Source organism: Mus musculus, chromosome 3 (genome assembly GCF_000001635.26).
Source record: "Mus musculus strain C57BL/6J chromosome 3, GRCm38.p6 C57BL/6J".
Lineage (NCBI taxonomy): Eukaryota > Metazoa > Chordata > Mammalia > Rodentia > Muridae > Mus > Mus musculus.
In genome coordinates, this window is record NC_000069.6 from 129783941 (window position 1) to 129802169 (window position 18229).

Below are 18229 nucleotides of genomic sequence, written 5' to 3' on the forward strand. Positions count from 1 at the left end.
TAGTACATAAATAAAAGTTTTATTTATTGACCTTTTAGTTTAAAACAGGTTAATCTAACGTCAACTGGAGTTAAACAAAGTCATTTATAAAAAGTGTTTGGAAGATCCTTAGCAATGCTTAGTAAACTAAAAGCTTTAGATCGTTAGACAATGCACTCAGTGGTGAGAGCACCAGGGATACCTGGATGGGAGGGAAAAGAAAGGGGGAAGGGGATGAGAAGGGAAGGGAAGGGAAAGGAGAGGAGGGAAGAAGAGGGACAGGGAAGAAGAGGAGAAAGAAACTGGAGGGGAGGGGAAGGGGAGGGGAGGACAAAGAAAGGGGAGGGAAAGGGGAAGAGAAGGGAGGAGTTGGAGAAGGAAGGAGAGGGAAGGGGGGAAGAGAGAAGGAAGGGGGGAATGGAAAAAGAAGGGAAGGGAAGGGAAGGGAGAGAGAAGGGAGAGGTTAGGGAGAGAAAGGGAAGGGAAGGGTAGGGAGGGAGAGGGGAGGGGAGGGAGAGGGGAGGGGAGGGAGAAGGGAGGGGAGGGAGAGGGGAGGGGAGGGAGAGGGGAAGGGAAGGAAGGAGAGGGAAGGGGAGAGAAGGGAAGGGGAGAGAAGGGAAGGGGAGGGAAAAGGAAACAGAAAAGGAAGTGGAAAGGCAAAGAGAAAGAGAAAGGCAAAGAGGAGGAAAAGGAAACCAGGAAGTTATGGGCATAGGGAAGATTTAGAATCTAAACAAGCTATCCATCCACAGCTGTTCTTCCAGCATGCACATCATGTCTAAACTAACATTCTTTTTTAATTTTTAACAAGGTGTTTAGAATGACTTTTAATTCCCCAACTACTTATAATTTCTGTGATGTAGTACATTAAATAAAAGCCAACATGCGTCTTACACAAAATATGCTTCTCAGAACATTTCAGAACTCCTGACACAACTTCAGATATCTATCCTATGCCTCAAAATCTTCACAGGACAGGTAAAATGGAGTTCGGTGTAATGGATTCTTCTACAATGAGCCCACTGTGCATCTGTGATTCAGAACATTGGCAAGATTTCCCGCCACACCAGGGATGTTAGGGGAACCTAAAGGGTGGATGAGAGTATATGTAGATAAGAGTAAAAGACAGTGACTAGGACAGAGCAGTCACGATTCTCCAGGGGCGGCCACATGAGAGATACCCAGCCAGCCGGGCCAGGTATCCTGTAGAACAGTGTGGCGGAGGCAGCTGCTTTTTTAGCTTGGGCTAGACTGTGACAGGCAGTGACTGTCCTGCCTGTAGTGACTGAACAAACTTCAGATTATTTTAAAGCCCTCAGTCTACTTGGCAGAAGGACTTGATCATGCTGTTTGTGGACTGCTGCCATTGGACTCCAGCACACGTCACAGGAATCCACACGCCCTGTGAGAGGCGTGCTGCCTCACTGAGATAGTACACCGATGGGCAGAGGACTGCCGTCACGTCCTTTTGGGTGAGACTGTGACTCTGCTGGTGTGTTTAATCAGGAGTCCGTGGAGAATTCCTCAATTGATGGATAGCAATAGAGCGCCCTGAAGAGAAGCTGCTCCTTGGTCGTCTTTGGCTGCCTGGCATCACGGTGCCAAGGAAACTCCAGGCGAGACGCTCCTCCACACATCTGGAACTGGAGACACACCATGTAGCATTCACTGCTCCCAGCCAGGATGTCTCCTGACCTTTCTTCCTCTGTCCATCTTCCCAAGAGGCTGGACAAACTCAGGAATAATTTTTGGCAGGTTTATCCTGGTGGAAGCCTCCATAACACACACAAAAGTGCTTGCGGAAGTCAATAAGGGCAGCGAGCAGAACAAAGCCCTCCAGGACCCCTGTGGAGCAGTTCACGGAACAGCACTTGAAGTTCGTCATCACATCCGGCCACCGGCCACACTCAGTCCTCCCTGGAAAATGGCCGTCATGACTCATTTAAGTGCCGAATCCTATCTTCTTGCCAGTGTTCAGGTTTAAGCTCAGGCCAGCCTGCTAGGAACCAGCTTCTCTCCTTCGGACCAATCGTCCAGGACCAGTCTTGGTTAGCAGTTCATTCCGGAAGTGCTGTATAAGATGGCCAGGGACTGATGCTGGTGCCGTGGCCACATCCCATCAGAGTCTGATGACATGGACAAGGGCATCTCAGTCCGAGAGCATTCTCAGAGTTTGGTGGACGCTTCTCCCCTCACATCTGTATTCAGCCACACCATGACCAGGTGTTTCTTTCATAAACAGAACTGAACTGCTTGTACAGGCTAGCTCTTTCTCACAGTTTATGACCACGCCTGTGCTGAGGTAGGTAGCCTTGTCTCTGGAATAGCTCCAGCCTGGGTTGCCGCACACTGCTAAGTAAGGGTGTCAGGCCTCCAAAAAACTTGGCTGCAGGCTACGCTGTGCCCTTCATGAATCTTTGTAGCCACACTACCTCTTGGAATGAGTACAATACTTGTGAAAAGTCTTTTTAAAAACTAAATAGTATTATGAAGTCTTTCTTCTGTGTGTTTGTGGGCCTCCTTCAATTTCCCTGTTTTTTTTTTAACCAAAAAATAAAATTAAATATCAAATGGATCCACCAACAATTCCCTTTCAAAATCTTAAAACACTGTTTTATGACATAGCCTTTCAGTCCACTTCTGTGGTTCGTTACTGTGCTGGCTAGTTTTATGTCAACTTGATAGAAACAGGAGTCATCAGAGAGAAAGAAGCCTCAACCTAGAAAGTGCCTCAGTAAAATCAGGCTATGGGGAAGCATGTTGTATTTCCTTAACTAGCGATTGTTGAGGGAGGGCCCATGTACCATGCCTGGACCAGTGGTGCTATAAGAAAGCAGGCTGAAGAAGCCACTAGGAGCAAACTAGTAAGCAGCATCCCTCCTTGGTCTCTGCATCAGCTCCTGCCTCCAGGTTACTGACCTGTGTGTGTTCCTGTCCGGACTTCCTTTGGTAATTAACTGTGATGTGGAAGCTTGCACCAAATAAACCCTTTCCTCCCTGAGTTGGTTTACTTGCGATGCTCCATCACAGCAATAAAACCCCGGCTAAGAAAATTGTTATTGACTTGCATGCCTTGAACTACCCCTGCGTCACAGGGATAAAGCCAACGCAGCCATGGTGAGTGATCTTTTTGATGTATGTCTACACTTGGTTTGCAAGCATTTTACTGAGTATTTTTGAATCTATGTTTGCCAGGGCTATTGTCCTCTTTCTCTTTGTGGCTTGCTTGCTAGCTTGCTAGCTTTCCTGTTTTACAACATCATTTCTTTTGTGGCTGTATCTTTCCCTGGTTTGGTATCAGCATGAAACTGGCTGTACAAAAGGACCTGGAGAGTGTTCCTCCTGTTTGTGTATTTTTTGTTTGTTTGTTTGTTTCTTGCTTTCCTTTGACCCATTCATCATACAGTAATGAATGAGGTGTCTAATCTCTAGTCCCAGGGAACCAGATGCCCACGTCTATCCTCTGAGGGCATTGGGCACACATGTGGTCCCCAAATATATATTCAGGCAAAACACCGATCCATATAAAAATGAAAAAATAAAAATTAAGGAGGAAACCACTATACCTCAACAACAACACCAGCAAAGAAACCTCAAAGGCCTTTGCTCTACCAGAGAATAAATAATACACTGAAGACAGCTGAGCTTAGAGAGTCCTTTGGCTGCTGTGCATCTTCTGGCCTTTAAGGGAGACATTTTAAAGGATGAAGAAAGAAAATGGCAATGAGATTAAGAGAAGAAAATGAAAGAAAGTAAAGAGGTTGTTCTTAAACTAACACATCATGAGACCCATACAGTCTGTCAACTGTGTTAAATATAACCACTAACTCTATAGACATTTTGTTTGCTATGATCTTTTTGTACTAATTTTGAATGATATCTAACAGTAAATGAGGAGAGAAAAACTATTTCTAGACACAAAATTCATTAGAATCTCACATGGACACACCAGGCAACAGCAGCAAATGTCCACAGCAAACCTTCGAAAGCACTTTGAACGTTCAGGGCCGTCAGCCCTGGCTGGTTATGCTAATGTTCTTTCAATGTTCAAAATAGTCTCTCTTCTTAAATGCAGACTTTACCTGTTGTGAATATTTTCTTGTCAATTTATTTTAGGAACTGGATGTCCCTAAAACTGTGGCAAGCTTCACTGGAAAATTCTTTATACAGACGCCATGCAGTTAATACAAATCGGGACCATTTGTTGTTTTAGTTGAGATGTTTCCCAACTAAAAAAATTTTAAACACGTCAAAAAATACCCCATTGGTGATCCTCACAGAGCACATGGAAGTCTCTCCAAAAGTCACCCAACAGAGGCTCTACGGTGGCTCCCGCGCTTTTTTCTTCACGTTCATCTCGCCTGCAAAACCTCAGCCATAATACTCCGTCCTACAGCCATCGCTCTTAAGATTCATCTGGGAGTCCACACTTGACTGGGAGCATAGCAGCAACCTCTCGCCATCGTCTCTGTGCCTCCGGGTCCAGAGCTCCCCTATACTCTGTGACCTGGGTGACAGGGTCTCAAATTGGATATATGTCTCTTTTGACAAATCCTCTTCCCAGAAAGGGTCCGATGTGCATTGCAATTTGCAGACTTTATATAATAAGAAACAAATTAGGGGCACGACTATAACACAGGCAGTACTGGTCACCACGAGGAGCAATGACCACTGTGAGCCACGCCCCTCAACTCTGTTGGTAGAAAAGGTGATACACAGATCCTCCCGGGGACCCACTCCTTTTGGACAGACACATGCCACATACTGACTTCCGGGCTCTAGGCCATTTATGGTTGCCTGGTTCTTGCCATAGTCGTCTGCATTCACTAACAGCAGGTCCTTCTCACCGTACTTAGAATACAGCACAGTCACAGAGGACTCTTGTGTGCTGCTGCTGCTGTTCCACATCAGAGTCACACTCACGCCGGTTTCACGGGCCACCCTGAGGTCTTTGATAGTGACGTTTGTTTCCATTGGCGCTGCCTGATCCAACAACGCCAACTCTTCTTTCTTACTTGCGCTGAGCGGAGGAAACTTCCTTCCGTTCTTCTCTATCTTCGCATTGCTTTTCCCACCGGGGTGGAGCAGGGGTGGCTGGTGGCTAGTCCTGGCGGTGCGTCCTGAGATGCTGGTTTGTACACTGGTGGTTGCAGAAGCAGCTGAGAAGATGGGAGGCAAGGAGGAGGGAGGAGGGGACCACGTAGATGTATAGAGAGCTGCTGAGGGGGTGGGGTAGGAAGGAGCGGAAGTGAGCCCGGGTGATAACCAGGATTTAGATGGAGGTGTTGATCCTCCTAATCCTGGCTGGGGATGCTGCTCAGGGGGCTCTCCAGGACTTCTTTCTGAACTGTCTGGTGATAGGGTGGTCGTAACACCACCAACAACTGTCACAGTAACCACAGCTTCCGAAATCCCTGCCAGATTTTTGGCTTTACACCTGTAATCCCCAGCATCCTTGTGAGAGATGCTGGTCAAGCTTATGATGGACCATCTGATGCCTTCTCCTGGAGACTCCTGAATTACTAGAAGAAAACAAACGTGTACACATGAAGTCTAGGACCTGCCAAGTACTGTGAAGTCTACCTGTTTAAAAAAGAACCGTTTGAAAGTGTGTGTTGGGGGTTGGGGGGCGGGCGTGGAAACCAGGAGATCCTGGCCACAGTAAACTTTTGTCTTCCAAGCAGCAGGAACTTGTCTACAAGGTGACTGGTGCGTACAGACCCGTGCCTCTGCGTTTGTCGAACAAGAGGATGAGAAAAACTACTCTTAAAATCTCCCTCTCAGGGGGCTGGAGAGATGGCTCAGTGGGTAAGAGCACCCAACTGCTCTTCCGAAGGTCCAGAGTTCAAATCCCAGCAACCACATGGTGGTTCACAACCATCTGTAACGAGATCTGACTCCCTCTTCTGGAGTGTCTGAAGACAGCTACAGTGTACTTACATATAATAAATAAATAAACCTTTAAAAAAAAAATCTCCCTCTCAGTCTTGATTGTGGCTCTATAGAATGTTTATTGTAAGACTTTATTTAACTCTCAAAAAAATTTTTTTTCGCTGTAATTAAATGCCATACTTAGAAGGAACAGAATGTCATTTTCTGGCATAGAGGAGTTGTAACTTTTATTTTAAATCATTTATCCCATATTAAACTCAGATAAATTAGAAAATTATAAGCCCCCCCCCCGTTTACAGAGTAGCATATAAAATATGTAGAAAATGGCCTTATTTCTTTGCTAAACATTACTTTTATTTTTCCTTATCTGAACTCAAGACAGAAGGTTCCTAAAGAAGAATATTACAGAAAGCAGGGTCCCAGCAGCCCAGATATGAACTTAAACTTTGGGAGCTTAAACTGTGGGTTGCCTGCCAGCAATCTATAGGAATATTAGACATTCACTTCTTTATTCCATCAAGTTTAATTTTTAAACCCCAATTTTAATTTTATTTTTGAAGAGTCCCAAAACAATATATTTCTGGTTATGAGGAGATCTCTGGGCCGAAGCCTGGGCTTGGCTTTCTCAGGCTTGAAAATATCTAAATAATTACTATTTCTAAAAGGATCTTTGTCCCGTGGTACACTCTCAGTGGTTCAAAAGTTGTGTGCAAGACTTTGAACGTGTGTCTTAGGTTTTACACTTTCAAGCGAGCGTATCCAAGATAAGAGAACAAGACAAAACTCTCAGTGGCACTCATGTGTTTATGTCACACGAAATATTTACCTGAGCAAAGAAAATGACTTGATTATCTAATTATTTTCTGGGTATTTATATAAAGTAAGAAAATACTAATCAATAAAATGCACTGTTGAGCCGGGCGTGGTGGCGCACGCCTTTAATCCCAGCACTCGGGAGGCAGAGGCAGGAGGATTTCTGAGTTCAAGGCCAGCCTGGTCTACAAAGTGAGTTCCAGGACAGCCAGGACTATACAGAGAAACCCTGTCTGGAAAAAACAAAAAAAAAAAAAAAAAAAAAAGCACTGTTGAAATCCCTTGCATCCTTAGAACTAGGAATAAAATACAGAAAGCCCTGGGTTTTATTCCAAGCGTTGAAACAAAATTTCCTTTGAATTTGTAGCTGAAGGTGTAACTTGGTGGTAGAGCACTTGCCTAGCATGCACAAGAAGGGCCTGGGCTCCATTACCACCACCCAAAACAAAGACATGACAACAACCCATGTCCTTGCATCCAATGATCTTGGTGTTATTACAAATTAACTAGACATTTAAATTTACACAAAAACATGAGATGCAGGCCAGATTTTTGTAAACTTGTTTCATGTCCGAATACTAACTATACCTGTATAGTTAACTGTGGAGCCGTCGGATCTGGTCCACGTCAGCTGTGGGGTGGGGTGACCCTTGGCATCACATCTCAGCAGAACATTACTACCCAGAGCAGATGTGATTTTGGTAGCTGACATCATCACGGACGGCTTCAGACACTTTTCCAACTCTACCCTCTGGAACAAGATTCCTTGGAAGCGCTCGGGTTCACTGCAGACCATCAGAGGATCAAGAAGAACAACAGCGTGGTCGGTGACTTTCGACAGCTCGATCACCTTGGAAATGTGACAGTCACAGAACCAGGGGTTGTCCTGCAAACCTAAAGCACAGAAAGAAAAGGGGTGACAGTAAGGGTCAACCGAGAAGTAAGTTTGCAGCACAGCTTGTCTTGTGACAGAAGATGTGACATGATCTCTCTCATAAATGAAGGTCTGGGAGGAGAGATACAGTCACCGGCATGTTAAAAGCCAGCCATCTCAATGAGTATATCCCCTTCCAGTTGTCAATGCTCTCCCACCCTACACACTTGTTCTGCATTTGGTTGATTGCTTCTCTTGTGTTAATTTGGTTCCCAAATTACATGGGAATTCACACATCTGTGTGTGAGACGCTGAGAGTCCCTGCCCCCAGCTGGTTCTAATTGGTAAATAAAGTTGCCCGAGGCTAGTGGCTGGGAGACAGAGGCAGGACTTTAGATTTCCCGGGCAAGGGAACAATGGGAAGAAGAGGATTTAGAATTGCCATGCCAGAAAAGGATAGGATGGAGACTTGAACCTGCGGAAGACTGAGAATCAGCCATGTAAGAGCCGGGAAGAGTAGCCCCAGGGGCCTCTCCCCAGCTTGGGTCTGGGTAGCAAAGATGGAATATAGGTTTTAGTAAGTAATGATTCAAGAGTATTGGAGCGGGGATATTAGCTATGTGGATATTTGAGAATGGGCCAGCCATTGTGTTTGCGTGAGCGCATGTGTGTGTGTATAAATGTATGTATATGTATGTGTGTGTATAAATGTGTGCATATGTGTGTGTATGTGTGTGTATAAGTGTGTGCATATGTGTGTGTATGTGTGTGTGTGTACACTGGCTGGTTTCATGTGTCAACTTGACACAAGCTGGAGTTATCACAGAGAAAGAGGCTTCCGTTGGGGAAGTGCCTCCATGAGATCCAGCTGTGGGACATTTTCTCAATTAGTGCTCAAGGGGGAAGGGCCCCTTGTGGGTGGGACCATTCCTCGGCTGGTAGTCTTTCGTTCTATAAGAGAGCAGGCTGAGCAAACCAGGGGAAGCAAGCCAGTAAAGAACATCCCTCCATGGCCTCTGCATCAGCTCCTGCTTCCTGACCTGCTTGAGTTCCAGTCCTGACTTCCTTGGTGATGAACAGCAGTATGGAAGTGTAAGCCGAATAAACCCTTTCCTCCCCAACTTGCTTCTTGGTCATGATGTTTGTGCAGGATTAGAAACCCTGTCTAAGACAGTGTGTGTGTGTCTTTCATTCGAGAATCCAGAGCACTTTGGTGGGTGGTGAGGAATGCAGGTTGCTGCCAGTGGGGCAATTTGAGTAGAGCTAATTAATTAATTAATTAATTAATGCTTCATATACTAACCTTTATTCTCATTTAATCCCAACAATCCTGAAGAAGCTGAAGCACAGAAGGGCTAAAACCTTGACCAACATCACATAGCTGGTATTGGAGCATATATATGTATGTGTGTATATGTGTGTGTGTGTGTGTGTGTGTGTGTGTGTGTGTGTGTGTATTTTTACTTATTCACTTATATCCCACTCACTACCCACCTCCTAGTCATTGAACCCAGGTACCACAGAATGTCATAAGTATAGGATAGATTCACACAGTCCTGGAGTACTCAGAGATACCTTCCAGCCCATCACAGGGTGCTAGGAGCTGCCTAGCACAGCCTGGAATGTGTCATGGGTTTGTGTAACTGGAAGACAAATTGAGATAAAATGAGGCTTGTGAAAGCAGAGTCAGCAATTGGAGGAGATACAACCAGAAAGTGATTTGCATGGATGCCATATATGGTGGCCACCAAGGTGATGTGCTGAATCTCAGCACAAGAGGGACCGACAGCAAGCAACATACAGGCTGAAGGTTTCCACCTGTGAGTACCCCCGTATCTACCTCAGCTTCGGGGACTGAGCTGACATCGTTTGACCCTCCAGGAGCCTGTCATTGAGAGCTTGAAGGAAAGTGATTTACAGTTCCCAGGGAAGAAAAGGAAGATCCTTGCTGTGGAATGGCAGGAGTGTTAGTGGCACTGTTATCTGGGTAAGTGTGAAGAGTAGAATGCATGCTTCTGTTGCAGACTGTTCTCTACTTAAGGGAATATCCATGCCGACCACAGAGCAGATGCTGGGCACAGAGCTGCTCGCAGCTAACGGAGGCTGCAGCTGCAGAACCATTCAGTGTGAAATAACCAAAGATGCTGGGCTCATACCCAGCCTCTTCAGAATTACCAGACGAAGAAAGGCATTCACAGCAAAACAGCCCACGGTGAGACTTTGAAAGTCTTGGAGGAACCAAAGGTGGTTCTTTAGGATATGCAGTAGGGCAAGGGTCTCTCTAGAGATGCTGCCCTCTAACCAACAGCTTCCCCACAAGCTTGAGACAAGGGCTGGCCTTGGAGATTTGTAGTTACAGCTTTTGCTGACAGCCTGGGATCTGAGCTGAGAAGAAAATGTAGAACTGTGGTTTAAGGAATTCTAACAGTGCTGGACGCAGAGCTGCCCATTTGTAGGGTATATATTCTCTCTTCTGCCTGCTGGTACTGTAACGGCAGGTCACGGGGGCTCATTTTCCTGCCAGGACTGGTTACTTTTTAATCTCCTAGTTGAGAAGTTTGTTTTTCTCCTATGAGTAACCTTGAATCCTTTCCTCTTACATTAAATCCTGTGAATCTATGAGTAGTTCTCTAGTTATTGCTAATTTGTACTCTTTTCTTTTGAATATTGGTTCCGTCGTCTGGCTGCAGGCTTCTTGGTTTATTGTTTTCGTTTTTCTTTCTTTCTTCTATTGAATAACTAAGTTTGGGTATGAAACCTAATTGGATGAAATTCCAATTCTAGAAAGCTCCACAACATTAGATAGATGCTACAACCTCTTCTAGAAGTACAGAAGGGCAGATACTCTGCCACAGGTTTACATAAATGTTAATTTACTAATCCTTGTAAAGCTACCTGACAAAGGATGATTTGTGATAAAAATATCTGTAAACTTTAACCATCGTTCCTAAACATAATAAACCCATTATTGATATAGTCAAAGTTTCAAATTATGAATAAGCAATAAATAACACAGAAATGTCATTGGTATACACAGATTCTCTCTTCTCTAATCCACACTTTCTTGCTATTGGCAGAGGTTAAACTCAGCATATCCCTAACAGCCAATGAATACAATTGAGTTTCAACCTCACTTCATTCCTAGATGGCTGGATATTTATTCACAGTTGTAAATACCAGCTGATTTGACATACTAAGGGCAGGTTTAAATATGGGATGGGAGATGAATTGAGATGAGGAGGAAATGGCACCTTCACCAGCCCTACCATGTGTGGGGTTCTAAACAGGACTGGGAAGCCTGATGGAACAGCCTTCTGAGCCCCTGCTTCCTCATCTTCTCTCTGAGGAGAAAACTGAGAAATCTCCAGAGCTCCCTCACTCCAGAAATAACATTTTGTCAGTCTTTAAAAATAACAATAATAATCACAGATTGGAGGAAATTTAAGGTTGATCTGCAAATTAGTACAATAATCAGTTAGCATCCATCCAAAGTAGAATAGTATGGTAGAGTACCTGATCTGTAGCATTTTTAATATCTCAGTTAAGGTCTGAAAGGTGCCTATTCATAAAAACACCTTGGGCCAAGTGTGGCGGTGCACACTTTTAATCCCAGTACTCAGGAGGTAAAGGAAGACAGCTCTCACTATGAGTTCAATTCTAGCCTGGTCATAGCGAGTTCTAGGCCAGCCAGGGCTAAACAGTGAGACCCTGTCTCTAATTAATGAATTAGTTTTAATAAATATTGGTTCATGAAGAACTGTATTAAAGGGTCACAGACTTAGGAAGGTTGAGAACCACTGCTCTGAAATGATCCTTCTGCATTGGCCTGTACAAATACCATTCAAACCAGACCCAACACCTTTCATATAAGGCCTGAAACTATGAAGCTACCAGAGGAAATATGGCAATATACAGGCATAAACAATGAATTTCTGAATCAAATTCCAACACCTCAAAATGTAATAGCAAGAATTGGCAAATGGATTGCATCAAATTAAAAGGCTCTGCACAGCACAGGAAGCAACTAGCTACAAAAGACAACCAGCTGGCCGAATGAGGGAAAACTCTACCCAGCCACTTACCCAACATGGGATTAAAAACCAGAACTCATGAAGAACTGAAAGAATTAAACAGCATGAGCACAGATAATCGGATAAATAAACCAGCAAATGATCTGAACAGACACTTTTCAAAGAAGTATAAATGGTCAATAAACATACAAAAATATGTAATAGCCTTAGACATCATGGAAATGCAGGTTGGAATTGTTATTCCATCTCACTGCAGTCAGAATGGCTAACATTAAGAAACCAAAGAACTTAGATGTAGCCCTGGTAACGGAAGCCTTGTCTAGCTTGCTGACCATGCTTGCCACCCCAAGTTCAGTTCCCAGTATGAGGAATGATGGAAGGGAAGACGTGAGGGAGAAAGGGAGGGGGAGGGGAGGTAGCTTGAATTGAAACAGCTCCATAGACTCATGTGTTTGAACACCTGACCTATAGGAAGTGGCACTATTAGGAGGTGTGGCCTTATTGGAGTGGGTGTGGCCATCTTGGAAGAAAGGTGTCACTGTGGAGGTAGGTTGTGAAGTATCCTATGTTCAAGCCGTGCCCAACAGATCAAAGTCACCATTTTCTATAATAGTTAATATGTGCAGAATATTTTCCTTGGACGATTCCTTGATTGGTAACGCTGGATTCTTTTTTCACTAACACTTTCCCATGTGACAAATACTGCATTTGTCAAGAACTACAAAAGCACCAAAATTTTACCCCAATTCCAGATGAGTTTGTCCAGGGTTTTACTATTTTTCCACACTGGGAACCAAGCCTTGAGAAACCTCAGTCCTGGACAAGCCAGCCTGCCACAGTTGTATGGCTCTTTGACCAGACAGAGTAGGAATGAAAATCACAGCCGTGGAGGAAATAATTATCTTTGTTATACTGGCAGTGAACACACCCAACTTTTGCTCCGGGAGGAGTCTTACCTTTAACATACTAAGATTTTTCCTTAACAAAAATCTTCACCAACATAGTGCAGAATAGACGGGAGCATAGCTCCTCACCTGTGCTCACAAACATCTGGAAAGTGGAGCACAGGAAACTGCTGGATAAGAACACGAAACAGCCTCAGGTTCTCACAGCAGTGTGAGGTGAGTAACAGCAGAGTGGTCCTTCTTCTAAAGAAAGGAAGTCTAAGCCAGGCGTGGTGGCGCACGCCTTTAATCCCAGCACCCGGGAGGCAGGGTACACAACTGGGCAGGCAGGATTTGAACTCAAGTGTCCGGATCTTAAAGCATCCAGCAGGCTACCTTGTTGTGACTCACATCACGCTCAGCTCTTTGCCACACTCAGCTCTTTGCCACCTTGGGAAGATGATGGTTTTTATTTCTCTTGCATAAGTTTCTAAAGTCAACACTGCTGTGTTAAAGAATGACTGAGTGTGTAAGCTTTAAAGAAACTGTTCATTTTCCAAAGTGGGTACGTAGCATTACTCCCTGCCTTGGCCCATACCAGAGGAGGCTAAAGCACAAAGTGATTACCTCTTTGATTTCTTAAGTCTCTTAGAGTCCTGACTAACCCTACATTTCTTTAGCCTCCTAATCTAGTAAGCCTTCTAGGACAGAGTTCATCTCTGTTACCTAGAAGCACCCACACCATTGGGTGGTGGCTCTAAGTGTTATTATCTGTAAATAAAACTTCGAAAGCAGCAACAGCTGTCTGACGTACAAGCATCAATACAGGGAAACATTCAAGAATTAGAACATTAACAGTTCCATCCGTACTTTAAAACAATTATTAAAATGTGTCAGCTATGAAAAAATTAAAAATCAGTCCTCCTGGTTATTTATAAAAGTTACATAAACCAAGAGGAAAGTTTTTTTTTTTTTAATTCCTCAAAAACACGAAGCCTATTTGTTCCAATCTTGAAGTGTCTAAGGTCAAAGGTGCAGAATTTAAGATGGGAATTAAAAATAGTTATACAAGAACCAACCAAGTCCATTGGTCCTCCTGGTGTTTTCCCTCATGGGGACAAAGGTACAAAAAAGTTGCTAAGGTTAAACTATTACTCGCATTCTTGAAGCCACAGTCAGAGTGACTTACATTCATTTCTTCCTGACTCTTCTTGAACGGGGCCACTGAGTGCTGCTTTACCCTGTCTCAGAGAGAAACTCAGTATTGCTCATGCATCAGAATCGCTGGATTAAATTGGCTATTTCTGTGTGCGTTTGGAAAGTCAGAAACAGATCCTTGGACAAAGCTTACTATGCAAACCGTAACCCTTCAAAGCAAGGGCGAGCCCTCGCATAGCTTTGTGGAGACTGCGGTGTGCGATGGGAAAGGGGAGCCTCTTCAACAAATGATGCCCTGCCTTGCGCTTATGCGGAGACTCTTTTGAGGTGAGTCATAGTTATACGCAGGGAAGATGAGGACATAATCCTAAAAGCTGAATTTAAAAGACTCAGCCTAGAAAGAAGCAGAGTCTCTTTATAATCTTGTGGTGTGGAGATATTTTTTAAATGGATCCCAGGAAGCTCTAAGAGTAAAATAGTAAGTCACCTGCCATCAAATTTTAAATATTTCTTGCCAAATACACTACGTAGAAGTGAATGGGTCAGCCAGAATCAAAGTGTTTATAATTCACAGAATTGATTAAAGAGATATATCCAGGAGTAAAGACCAATGGAAAATGACCCTTTAAAACAGGCAAAATACCTGGACAGAGAGTTCGTGACTGGGGAGGAAAAAACAGCAACCTGGCTGACATCATTAGTCACTAAGGCAAAGCAAAATGATTCGGCTACTTGATTGGTCTGCTGACTCCCCAGAAGGGCTGAAACAAAGGCTCAACATCATGAAGTATTCAGGATGACACAGAACAACCAGGCTGTCACACAGCGCCAAGACAAGGAGTAATGCTACATACCCACTTTGGAAAATGAGCAGTTTCTTTAAAACTTATCCACCCAGCCATTCTTTGACACTGCATGCAATGTTGACCTTAGGAACTTATGCAAGAGAAATAAAAATATGCACCACATACACCGTACAGTACAGAGAAATGGATAAAACCATTATGTGGGAGTATTTAACATTGTATGAGCGCATTTACATTCATAAAAGCCCCGAACTGGAAAGAGTGAAGGTGCCCAATGAGAGAGAGGCTGAACAGCTGGTTCATACAGTGACGTTCTGCAATACGGCACCGCTGACAGGTGACACAAATGCCAGCCTCAGAACGTGCTGCTGACGGACAGAAGCCAGGCGCCAGCACGTGTGTCGCAGGACTTGCCATTCCTGTAGCATGCTAGGGCAGGAGATGCAAATCAACATAGCAGCACCACAATGTGAGACACCATCTTGTGTCACTAGCACAGGAGATCAAAAGCACGCCATTTCAAGTGATGGAATGAATATCCTCCATCTTGATGATGGTATCATTTTCAAGGGCATGTTTTGGTAAGAATTTACAGAATTGTATACTTCAGATGTTGCATGTACAAAGTATGTGTCAGTCCCTCCATTAAAACAAAACTTATAAAAAACAAATGACATCTCTGGAGATAAACAATAAATTTGAGACTTGAGTCTGCCTCCTTCCCAGCTATAAAAGAGGGGGTGATAATTACAGACCCACGCCCCAGGCTGCTGTGACCTGGCAAGAAGTCAGGGTGTATCCATAGATATTGGGAAATGGTTGTTGAACTAAATTAATGCCTTTGGGCAATTCTGTGAAAACATTCAGGCTGAAACTGCCCTTTGGGCAAATTCCACTATGTTTACAAGTGAGCAAATTTGGGTACCAATTAAAAGAAACACTGAATAAACATCTAGTACTCTCTCCAACAATTCGGTTTTCATTCTGAGGTTAAACAGTAGATGTTTACATACATGCCTGTGTTAAGATCTGTAATCCTACCAATATTATGATTTTAAGCTTGAAGTCCATGACTCTAGTTTGGGGATTTAGCCATACATTAAGATGTTCTAAGTTGGTGTTCTTACTCACCTAGATCAGAGAGAGCAACTCAAGGTTTGTCCCTACTTCTTCTCTTTTAGTTAAAGACACAGTCCAAGTGAGCAAACATTCTACACCCCACTTCACAGAGAAATGGGAGCGGATATGGTTCTTAGGACCTAGACGACTACCCCAGCCCTAGCTTCCCCACGGTGTGGTGAGTGAATCGGAGCGAATGGCTTGATTGTGCCTTCTGTCTTTATCTGTAATATATTATAAAATGGTCCTTACCACAACTATCACTCAAGACTGGAAGAACGGGCATACGTAGATTCTCCAACTTTTTTTTTTCCCAAGACAGGGTTTCTCTGTGTAGCCCTGGCTGTCCTGGAACTCACTCTATAGAGAGATTTAATAAAAGCCGTGGTACCCTGTCCACTACTGAAGGACCAAGTGAAAGGTTGAAAACGGGACAGAGCAGCCGAGAGTAGCTGTGTATACCTTGGTGTGATCATGTGAGTGAAGCAGGCTGGTAAACTCTCTCAGATCAAGAGCAGCTTTCTCCACGTGCTTTCTACATGCTCACATGCACATACGTGTGCTCACATGCACATAGTGTGCTCACATGTACATATGTGCACCCACATGCCCATTACATATTATAGGAAACACAGCTTAGCAGGTGTAGAATAACTGAATTTAGAGGGTGGCTCGGTGACATCTACTTACATATTTAGCAGGTGTAAGATCCCAGGTTAGATCCCCATTGTTACACACACACACACACACACACACACACACACACACACACACACACATCCTTAAAACTATGCATAACAAGGTACCTATATATAAGATACCCAGAAGCTTTCAAACTTACCAAGAATAATTCTTCTCGGTGGAAAGTCCGGGCTTCTAGACGGTGTCACGGCTAAATGAGACCAGCTGTCTAGGAAATCTGGTGGCAGCGTGGTCAGTCGGTTGCTCGACAAGTCCAAGCAGGTGAGGTTCCTCAGATATCTGACCGCCTCGTTTGGCACACTGGCTATTCTGTTATTGTGTAAGTCCAGCGTCCTCAGGTGGGGCATGTCCAGCAGAGACACCCAAGGGAAAGCGGTCAGAGAATTCCCATCCAAACGCAACTCGTGCAGCTGCCTCAGGTTATAGAAGCTACTGGTTTCTATGCTGGCCACTGAGTTGTAAGCCAGCCAGAGGTACTGCAGCTCCACCAGGTAGTAGAAGGCCTCGGCGGGGAGCCTGCGGACCACAGTCTTCTCTATGCGAAGCTTCGAGGTGTCCACGGGGAAGTTTGCTGGGACTTCGTTCATATCCAGGTCGTTACACAACACTAACCTGTCATCATAAGAGCAACACAAGAAGATCTACGCTTCGAGACTCCGTTTAAAGAAAGCCTCACATGAAACATGCATGTCTTTCTTTTTTTAAGATTTCTCTTTTTTTTAGGATTTATTTATTTATTTGATGTATATTAGTACACTGTAGCTGTTCAGATGGTTGTGGGCCTTCATGTGGTTGTTGGGAATTGAATTTAGGACCTCTGCTCACTCCTGTCAACCCCGCTCGCTCTGGCCCAAAGATTTATTTATTATTATACATAAGTACACTGTAGCTGACTTCAGGTGCACTAGAAGAGGGTGTCAGATCTCATTACGGGTGGTTGTGAGCCACCAGGTGGTTGCTGGGATTTGAACTCAGGAACTTCAGAAGAGAAGTCAGTGCTCTTACCCGATGAGCCATCTTGCCAGCCTGGGCACGTCTTTCATTCCCTACTGGCTTTTACATAATATCTGTTTAGTCTGGAAAACCTGTTTATCAATAGTGTTAATATTATGTCATCACTACCACCACCATCATCACCATCACCACCACCACCATCATCTTCTCCTTCCTCACCATTACCATAATATGGTAACCATTTGACTGAACAGTACAAAATGGCCATTTTCATAGTTAAAATTGGTGAAATATGAGCAACTTCATGGTGTCAATGGATGTTTATAGAGTTTTTTCATGCTAGGTTTTAGAAACTCTGGTCACACCCATTTCTTTATTAGTCATCAAAGAGGCAGATAGTGGGTAACAGAATAAGGAAAGCTGAGCTCTTCCGCCTTCTCTGTGGCCAGGGACTGCCACTTCACCTGACTCATGGTTCTATTGTCACGTTGTCATCTTATGATTGACTTAAATGGAAGTAAAATCCCATGTCTTCCTGTCAGTGTTTGCTGCTGTTACCAACAACTGATTAAACGTCTGAAATCATCTGTGCCCACCAATGATAGATGCTATCTCCCTGACAACCAGTCCGTGGGATGCTACAGAACGACCTTTCCAGCCCACTCCTCTCCAACGCCAAAGTGAATCTCTTTAAAAACCGACTGATGTTAAAAGAATCCACTCAAAATCATGAACTGGGGCTCGGGGTGTACCTCCATTATAAAGTGTTTGCCTGGCGTGCTCCAATCCCTTTGTCAGCACAGCATAAACCAGGCAGGGTGCACACCTGTGGTCACGTCAGTCAGGAGTCAGAGGCAGGAGGATCAACCAGTCAAGGTATCCTGAGGCATAGGGAATTCCAAGCTATCCCAGATACATGAGAACCTATTGATAAAATAAAATAATAAACTGATCCTTTTATGAGAGAAGCACTTATGGAGGAAAGGGCAGGTGTCCATGCATTTCTTTCTGCTGAAG

The 18229-nt window shown here is 44.1% G+C and overlaps 1 protein-coding gene and 1 long non-coding RNA gene across 2 annotated transcripts in view; one reads left to right on the top strand and one right to left on the bottom strand.

Moving 5' to 3' along the window:
• Lrit3 (leucine-rich repeat, immunoglobulin-like and transmembrane domains 3) overlaps positions 1-18229 on the bottom strand; it is a 20196-nt gene continuing 1967 nt past the window's right edge. Inside the window, exons 2-4 of the mRNA NM_001287224.2 lie at positions 16398-16870; positions 7273-7578; positions 1-5501 (exon numbers count right to left, since the gene is read on the bottom strand). Coding sequence (NP_001274153.1) covers positions 4351-5501; positions 7273-7578; positions 16398-16870 — 1930 coding nt within the window. The 3' untranslated portion in view covers positions 1-4350. The remainder of the gene's footprint in view (positions 5502-7272; positions 7579-16397; positions 16871-18229) is intronic.
• Positions 13642-18229, top strand: part of Gm36130 — an 18449-nt gene continuing 13861 nt past the window's right edge. The window contains exons 1-2 of the long non-coding RNA XR_376066.4: positions 13642-13958; positions 15619-15734. This is a non-coding gene — a long non-coding RNA (predicted gene, 36130). The remainder of the gene's footprint in view (positions 13959-15618; positions 15735-18229) is intronic.